At 44.2% G+C, this 9687-nt stretch overlaps 1 protein-coding gene and 1 pseudogene across 1 annotated transcript; both read right to left on the reverse strand.

Moving 5' to 3' along the window:
- Positions 1–7058: 7058 nt before the first annotated feature.
- On the reverse strand, positions 7059–7931 carry LOC102009049 (annotated as a pseudogene).
- Positions 7932–9171: 1240 nt separating this feature from the next.
- On the reverse strand, positions 9172–9687 carry LOC106146390 (translation initiation factor IF-2-like; the record flags this gene model as incomplete). Its single annotated transcript, XM_013503008.1, is given in 1 exon segment — positions 9172–9687. A coding segment is annotated over 1 exon segment (439 nt), but the record flags the coding sequence as incomplete, so codon positions are not given.

Consider the following 9687-nt stretch of genomic DNA (forward strand, 5'->3'; position numbering starts at 1 on the left):
CACGCCCCAACCCCCAGCTTGAACTCAGCTCCCGGACTTGCTGCTGACTTGAGCTCAGCTCCCTCACCCTGACACTGGGAGCTGCTAGATGGAGCCGCCCCGTGGCTGGTCTGAGTGCCTCGCTCAGTTGGGCCCTCTCCAAGACAGCTCCCAGCCAGTCGCCTTCCCCTGGGGGATGTCTGAACCTGAATAACTCAGCAGCCACTGCAGTCTTCTGAGTCTGTTGTTCTGTTCCACGGCTGCCTTTCTCCCAGGAGGTCTTGGGGGTGGTCAGCAGGCACCGCGGTTCTGCAGGTTCGAGCTGCCCCTCCCATGCATGAGTCAAGGCTCAAGGAGAAAGTGGCACCTGCCACCTCCTCCTCCTTTGTTGAAGTCTCTCTGTTCTCGTGGGCGTCGATTCTTTTTTTTTTTTTTTCCCTGTACCAGGAATTGAACTCATGACCTTGTGCTTGCCAGGCAAGCACTGTGCAGCTGAGCTAAATCCCCAGCCCCCGGGGTTCAATTCTTGCTTCAGATCCTTCCTGGGTCCTTCTTTCTTGTCTTCCTCACACTGCTATATTCCAGTATCTGAACACCAAATCTTGGAGAGGCTCTTTCTCTACTGCTCACCACTCCGCCCTCTCCCTGAAAGCCCAGCACTGGTTTTACTATGATGGAATGCCATTTTCAGCTTCGCAATTTGTAACGCATTAGGTATAGTGTGCCCAAAACTCCTACATGTTCAGAGGTGGAGATTTTGAAAGGTGATTGGATCCTTTGGGCACCATGCTTTTCTTGAATTAATGCACTGATGAGTTAAGAGCTGGACTCGCTCTTAAGAGGTGGGGCTAGGCCTGCTGTAAGGAAGCAGACCCTGGGGTCATGACTGGAATTCTTGTCCTGAGCTTCTCCCTTCTCTCTCAGCTTCCTGGCTGTCATACAAAGCTTGAGCGCTTTTTTACCATGCTGTTCTGCCTGGGAGTTAGCCAAGTATAGACTGAAACTGTGACCCAAAATAAAACTTTTCCAGGAGATGGGTATCAGGTTCTTTGCCCCAGCAATGGGAAAATAGTAAGACATTTAAATGGCATGTCATTTACAATTTTTCATTAACCCGATTACCAGAAGATCAATTCCTTGATCATGTTTCAAGTGAGTACTGACAAAAAAGGAATATTTTGACTTTATTTACTTAAATCACATGTTTACTTAAGTCAGGTTGTTTACTTTTTTCTGGTTAAGGATTTTTTTTTTTTTTGTCTTTTTGAGACAGGGTCTTGCTATACAGTTCAGGCTGGTCGTGGGCTCACTTTGTAGCCCAGGCTGGTCTCGAATTTGCAATGATCCTCCTGCCTCAGCCTCCTGAGTGTTGGGATTACAGGCGTGCGCCACCACGCCCAGTATGATTTAACGAAAATTTTTTTACATGTATACACACCAATTTTATCTGAACTAGAATTATTAGAGTTTAGTCTTTTTCTTTACTTTTAAGTATAAATTAGTACTGTACTTTGCTTAGGCTCTTCAAAGGAATAAATTAACATCTTAGACTTTTCTTTTGCCTAAAGTAGGAATGTATTTCTGATAGAATAATTGACTTTAAGCAGCTATATTTCAGCATTCCTTAGAGCAGATCTGTGTTACTTTTAAAGACAGTAATAAGAGAAAATTTCTTGAAAAAAATTGCTAATATTTGTTCCTCATGTACATTCTGTTATTTAAAATTACAGAAATATAGAACACAGTGAAATGTGGATCCTTTTCATATTTTACATAAATATTCACAGTGGCTAAATTATTTTCAAATCATTTCAATCTAAAAAGCAGAGAAAAGTTAATAAACACTTCTGCTCTGTGCAAGAGAAGTTCTTCCCCAGGAGAGAAGTTAATGCAAGACCACAAAGACTGAACTTATACCATGTAGCCCACAAACATAAAGTAAAAGTGCATGTGCATAGCTGAACAGAATAAATGCTATCCCATTTGATCTTATTCCCATTTTTTTCAGACAGCATAGTTTCAGACAGCACAGATGATAAGATAGTATCTGTTTTAATTTTAAATGCACATAATTCTACTTCCTAAAACTTTGCTTACTTCAATAAATACTACCTCTGGGAGACAAAAAGAAAATAGCTATTTACCTTTGGTGTATCATACATAAAGTTGTTCTGTTTTTAAAATATTATGTCTAGTTCCATATATGTAACAAGCTGTTCTACACCCTGACAGTCTTTCTAGACCTGCTCTCCTGGCCTGGATTCAAGCAAGTTATTTTAGCAAATTTTGAAATATGCCTGCATGTATGTGTGTGTGTGTATATATATATATATATATATATATATATATATATATATATAGTGCTTTGTTAATAAAAATGCAAATGCAGCAAGTTTTAGCATCATTCTCAGCCCTGTAGAAGTGAGTGAGAGACCCCTGTGAAAGACAGACAAGGTGTGAGCTGCCCCCAGAACAATGCAGCCCTCACATTCCCACAAATACTCCGTGTGCAGCACCTCTGCACCTCAGCCCGGAATGCAAAATACTCTGTAAAGCATTTGATTTGTGAAAGGGAGGTCAGCTGTCTAAAATGTACGTTGGCTTGCCAGATGGTGGTGTAGATGGTTCGCTTTTTTGTAACAACAGCAGTTCCGTCCTGGGAAAAGCTGTGGCTGCCCTGAAAACTCAGACCCCACTGTGGGATCCATGAGAGATATTGAGGGGCTAAGAGCACCCCCTCCCACCTTCAGATGGTCTGACAGAGGCACACGTGGAAGACAGCTTCGGTCTTGAGCTTTTCCCTTGCATCACAGTTACCCGACAGCGACACCTAGAAGCCTTGTGCAGACCCGGGACGGCTCACGGCTCGGTGTTTGCTGGCATCTGCTGGTATCTTTGTGAAAATAAACTCTGCCACTGCTTCTCTGGCTTAATCTCGTTTCTCACTTAAACTATGAACACACAATTGCATTATACTCTGGAGGAATATTAAAAAAATTCCTCAAAGTAAAAAAATTTCCTTTTAGCATTCTTAGATCTTGCCCAGCAGTTGTCAACTATAATGGGCTTTATTTTTTAAGAATATGACTGAGGGGGCTGGGGATTTAGCTCAGCTGCAAAAGCGCCTGCCTGGCAAGCACAAGGTCGTGAGTTCGGTTTCTGGTACCGGAGAAAAACAAACAAAAACAAACAAACAAACAAAGAATATGAGTGAGGAGACATAAATATATGTGGGCAGTTCTGGTTGAACTATTTTTAAGATAGACATGCTTTGGAGAAATAATGCTTGTGTGTGCAGGTGGGGCGGGTACTAGTGACTAAACTCAAATCCTTCACATTACACTACATCTCTAAGCCTTTTCTATTTTTTATTCTGAGAAAGATCCAACTAAGTCACTAACTCACTCATCAAAGACCATTGAATAGTTAATTTAAAGGTGTAGAAGGTTTCTGTAGACTATATGCCCCAAGTTATAGGCTATGCATAATGGTTTTGTGTGGACTGACCAATCTTGTCAACATAATTTGACTTCCAGAAATCGAAGGAAATTTACCAGTTACAGCAAATTATTAACTCCATTGAGATAATAATACATGTTTAAATGCAAAAAGTAAGCTTAAAAAATTTAAAATTTGAAAGCATTTTGTTGCAGCCCTATGAAGTGGTACAACTACAATGTACAGTTTTGTTCCTCTCTTGAAATCACAAAGGAACAATTTCTTTGTTAAACACGTAATGATTAAAAACTTCATCTCACTACAAGTGTGTCAGGCAGTGTCCCATCACTGTAGCCAACGCCTGAGACAATCAGCTTATAATTTGAAAAGGTTTACTGTGACTCCCAGTCTTAGAGGTCTCAGGCCATGGTCAGTGACCCCATTGCTTTTCAGCATATCACTGGGAGGGTGTGTGGCGTAGGAAAGCCACTCAACTCACAGGTGGGAAACAAAAGAGTAAGAGAAGCGGCCAGGCCCTACTGTCCCTCCAGGAGCACAGGTGCAATGACCAGAACCCCGCCACACTACCTTCACCTCTGAAAGGTGAAGCAGCACCAGCAGCACCAATCAGGAGAGCAGGATTTAGCACACAAGCCTTTCAAAGACATTGCAGGTCCAAAGTACAGCAACAAGCAAATAAATATACATATTTTAAAGAGTTTCTCTAATCTACTTACACCATGTTGTTTGCAAACAGTGACAAATCCTTTCTATGACTGTCAGTTGTGATATGTCAGCTTGACTTGCAGATTAATAAGCGTGTCTGTGAATGGCTAACAGGCAGGCCACAGACTTAGGGGAAGACCTCCCTCGGATGTGGGTGGCACCTACCAATATGGTTGTAGCCTGGACAGAATAAAAAGAGAAAGAAGGAAGCCTGCCCTTTTCTCTGGAGGCAGACTTCTGGCCTTTGCTACGGCCTGCGGATGTTCCTCCTGCGTGTGTTCAGGCTCCCACTGCAGACGCTTCAGCTTTCCTACAGACTCTGGCTTTCTACCGCAGACCCACACCTGTCTCTGCAGTGAGTTTCCAGGCCTTTGACCTTCAACTGCTACTGGCTCCCTAGTGCTCTCTGGTGCATTTTTGATTCTTCTGTCTCTGGTCCAAAAGACAGCCACTGGGACTCTTCCAATTTGGGTGCTGTAAGTCTACCTCATGAATCTTTGTACAATCATATGTGTATTTTATATTGAGTCTGTTCTGAACCCTAGCAATACAGAAGGTCGCAGCACTTACTAGCATTCTAATATTGAGAACCAGACTCTGTGCCCTCTGCTTTTCTCTCCACAACAGCAAAGTCAAGGTGATGGTGAAACCAAGCTGCTTCCTGTTGCTTCTGCTGAGATCATCCTTCCCCCAGGTCCCGGGTCAAACACAGTCTTCCTGGGGAGATCATCCTTAGGACCAATGTATTCATCAAAGTGCTCCAGAGAGACGGGATAACGGTAACTATAGACACGATGTTATGGTTTATCAAGAAAGTCCCCCCAAAGCTTCACGCACTCGTAGATGGGGCTTTTAGAAGATGTGTGTGTGGTACTGGAGACTGAAGCCAGGGCTTCATTCCTAGCCCCTTTTTAATTTTTTTTTTAGTTTGAGGCAAGTTCTCCCATCAGATGTTGCTGTGAAAGTATTTTTTAAGATGATATCAGTATTTATTTCATCAGACTTTGAGGAAGCAGATCGCACACACACACATACACAATAGTGGATGTTTCTCTGGAGAATCTTAACCAAAATAGTAACCTCATTAACTTCTATTCTAAATTAGTCCCCAGAAAATCTATATTTTTTTAATTCTATCAGGTCTTAGGTGAGTAAATAAAATATAAAGCACTGCCATGTTTGACTCATGTATCTTGTTCGTATTATGAAGTGCATGTGGGCCCCTTGGAAAATTCTGGAATCTTCTTTGGGTTTTTGGTAGTTTTTGTTTGTTCCACATCAGTTAATGTTTAATGGTGTTCAACATGCCCAGTAGCAGTTCCCCCCAGTATTAACACTGCAATACTGAGAAGTTCCCTTCACAGCCCATGCGGTTCTGATAGGGTGGACCTCAGTTCAAGGTTCTACGTGTGGGCATACCACTAAGGCCTTTGAGTGCGCAGCACCCCCTAGCCTTAGTGAATATTTTCAGAGTGGATAAATGAACAGCCAGGCCAATAAAGGTCAAAAAAAGTTAGCCCTGCTGAAACTAGAGCAAGAGAGATGCTGCTTTTTCAAGGAGTTGCTAAGTTTACACGCTCAAGACTTGTCCTCCTGTTGGCCGATGTTGACACTGCTAAAGGAGATTGTGCCTTAGAATAAATACAAGGTGGATGAAAGCAGAAGCTGAAGACTAAGATAAACAGGACTGTGTATCTGAATCTAATAGGGCCAAGATCCAGTGTAGATTTTTTGATTTTGTAAATCAAGCAACCATTTTCTTGTTTTACGTGCAATTCCCAGTGTTTGAATACTCAGTAGTGACGAAATGAAGAGCCGGCTCTATTCTTTGGAGGATTCCAACTAAGCTCAAATGTCCAGTGGCTTAGTTAAAACCCAAGCCCTTGGGAACTTTCTTATATTTTAAGAAAAGAGAGCAAACAGGTGTGACCCACAGCTGCATCTTCATTCCTACTCTAAGCCCCTTCCAGAATTTTCTCCCAGTTCACAGGGACTTAAATGAACCTCTTTTAGACAAATGTAGCCTGGTCTATGGGCTCCATTGTGAGTCTTTGAAATTCTATAGCAAAAATAAGACTTTAATCATCATTTTCTTGGGTATTTTTGTTGGCTTTCCTTTCTTTTAAAACATTTAGCATATTTGAAATTATTTGAATACTTAAAGCACTCTATAATTCTATGTTTCCTTCGCTAGAACTCTGTCCTAAGTCAAATGAACAGAAATCTTTAATAGCTTAGTCTAAATTAATTAACTTCTTAGGCAATTAAAGGTATATCACTGGCTCAGATTTGTGATTTATAATCCCATGCTAAAAGTTACAATTAAACATCAGCAGCTTCTACTCCTCCCTGTGTCATTACAGAACAGTCAAATCCGGGATTTGGAAGGGGAGAGTTGCTCATATTTTAGAAAGCTGTATATTCTTAATCATTTATAATAAAGAGGTTTAGATGCTTTAATCTTTTTTGATTTCTAATATATTGATGTATTTTTAAAACTTTTTTCAGTTTTGAAATAAGATAAAACAAGGTGTAGATTATTCTTGGCATAAATTTCATAGGTTTGCATTTTTTCCTGAGGTTTGCATTCCAAATTATCTTTATGGGAAATCATTGATTTCCTTAGAAAAATACATACCTCTAAAATTTGGATAAACATAATATATAGAGGTGTTTTGTTTATTAAGCTTTGCCATTAGCCAAAACCTGAGTACAAGTAAGATAATTAGAAAAAGAAACTATTTTTATATGTTTTATTTTAAAGAGAATAAAAGTTTTAAAAAAACATTACAAACAATACACAATTTCAAAACAAGGTGATGGAAATCAGCAATGGTTGTTATATTGCATATTGTTATCTTCAAGGTAGTTGTTCAGATTACCAAAGAAGTATTTTATATATTAGTCCATTGGTGTTAAAAATGCTTTAACAGCTTGTGTGTCTGTAGTTTGTCTTTGATGGCAAAGGCATCAGTGCACGTTTGCCCTTTGAAAGGTCCTTCTGTTGAATGGACAGGTTTTACGTGACAGCTTAAGTGGTCAGGCCTCGAGAAGCCTTTCCCACAAACATGGCAAGTATAGGGTTTGGTGATGCCTGCTTCATGAGACTTCACGTGATAAGTCATCTGGTCCTCCCTCTTGAAGTGCTGCTTACAAATAGAACACTAGAAGGCTTTTCATCTGAATGGGACAGCTTGTGCTGAGTGACGGGGTACACGTCTCGGAAGGCTTTCCCACACATCTCACAAGCATAGTTATTCTTGACAGGGTTTCTTGGCAGACTGGGTTACAGGCATAGCTGTGGAGCTGGCACTGCTGCTGGGGCTGGTGCCTGAGGAGGATGTAGTGACTCTGACAAGACGTCTGCAGTGGCTGAGACGAATGAAATTCAGCTGCTGTCCCCTGCAATGGTTGAGATAAGGGGAACCACCATGGTGGGGTTTTCTTTGACCAGGACACCAACTTGATCCTTGTGTGGCAGGATTCATGGAGCCTCCGGTGACAGCTGTCCCTGAAAGCCTTACTGCAGTAAGTGTGCACAAACGAAGCTTTGGGTTTTTCTTTTTTAATCCCAATGGCATCTTAAATGTTTCAGGGGCAGCCTGAGGTTTCTGAGTTACTGGTATTGGAAGCCATGGTTTCTGATCAGGAGGCTCCACAGCAGAGCTCAGGAGGGGCAGCAAGCTGTTCTGGGCGGCCTTCTGTTGGTGATGGGAGGATTCATGGGCCAGGAGCAGTCCCACGGTCCAGCTGGCCGCTGTGACTGCAACCCCTCCCCCACCCAGCATCCTCAGCCAGAGGAGGTGAGAACAGGCCGGGCAGCTGTGTCATTACACAAGACAGTTCTAGGGCGTTGAACTACATAGTTAGCAAACAGTACCTAGTGTAAAATAACTTTGTAAATGCTCTGTTGTACTTTAGGACATTAAACCGTACAACTTTTGTGTATATAAAAGCTTAGGAACCTTTTGTTCAGCAGGAAGGCAACACATCCCTACATTTGTAATGTATGTATTTGCTATAGGGTCCATGTAAACACGCCCTGTGTTTGAGCCTTTTAATAAGTTTGTCTCAATAAACAAAATGTAGAGAAACAAATGCTATAGCGTGGTATAATGGTTGATTCATTGTGTCAGCCGGAGAAGTTTAGAAGTTTAACTAAGGGACTCAGCAGGGGTCAGGTCCTCACTTTGGAAACCTCCTCATCCTGTGCAAGAGAAGGGCCTGGAGATGGTGTGAGCGCCACACCTGCCCTGGGAGGAAGCCTGCTTACAATAAGAGGGAGGAAAAGAGGCCTGCTTCCCCCACCCTTTTGCTCTTGCTGCTTTTGCTGTCTTTTGCCAAGTCCAAGGTGGACTGCCGCCCCTGTGCCATGTGCCACCCTGCCTTGGAGCCAGCTGATTATGGACTGAAATCTCCACAAACTGTGAGCTAAATAAACCTTTCCTTCCTTAACTTTGGGTGTCGGGTATTTTGTCTCAGCAAGGACAGAAAAGTAACCAAGACAGGTCAAGCTAGGGGAAGGCACCGGGAGATTCGGTGAAGGCTCCTGTACTTAGGGGTAGGTAACGTCTTTCTGCTCTAAATTCACACGGTGGAAGAGATGGGGGATCTTAAGGGACACCTTTTTATAAAGCCACTGACCCCACTGAGGAGGCCCCACCCTCAGGACCTAGCACTCCCAAAGCCCACACCCCCTGAAGCCATCACCCTGGGGTCGATGTTTCTGCACAGGAACTTGGTGCGGGACAGACTGCAAATCTTGTCTTTGGCATTTGACTTCTGTAGTGTTGACTTTTCTGTTCCAAAACCAAAGTAGCTGATGTTAGGCTGTTAATAATGGTGATGAGCCTAGTAACAAAATACAGGCTCGCACGCCCTGAGGCTGACTCCTAGCGATCTGCTGGCCGCCTTGGTCGATTCCGCCTTAGTTCACTTGGGCCGCGGTCACAAAACACTGCGCGCCGGGGGCTCACAAACCACCGAAACGTACTTCTCCCTGGCTGGAGTCAGGGTCCGGGTCAGGGGTCCAACGCGGGCCGGCCTCGCGGCCGCGACCTCCCTGCTCACCCGCTCACGCAGGGCGGAGGGTCTGGAGTGGGAACTCAGGCAGGGCGCACGGACGTCAACCCAGGGGCATCGCCACAGTCCACGTGCACCGTGCTGCTGACGGCTGCCTGAGGCTTGTCGGAGGACAGAGAACGCGCGAGCTCGCTGGAGCTCCCGCGGCTGACAAACGGCGAGCTAGGAGTCCACAGAGGGCTGCCTCGTGCCCACATGAGGATGCCCGATGCCCACCTGATACCCGATGCCCACCGATGCCCCATGCCTACCTCATGATGCTGGTGCCCAACTGATGCCCCATGCACATCTGATGATGCCCGATGCCCACCTGATGCCCGGCGCCCACCCGACTGGTGCCCGGTGCCCACCTGATGATGCCGGCGCCCGCCTGACGGTGCCCCGTGCCAGTGACGGCTCCTCCCGCGGCCTCCGGAGCTCCGGCTCTGAAGCCCGGCCCCGTGCGGCTCCCGGCCCGCCGCG

Source organism: Chinchilla lanigera, unplaced genomic scaffold (genome assembly GCF_000276665.1).
Source record: "Chinchilla lanigera isolate Chin_1 unplaced genomic scaffold, ChiLan1.0 scaffold00075, whole genome shotgun sequence".
NCBI lineage: Eukaryota > Metazoa > Chordata > Mammalia > Rodentia > Chinchillidae > Chinchilla > Chinchilla lanigera.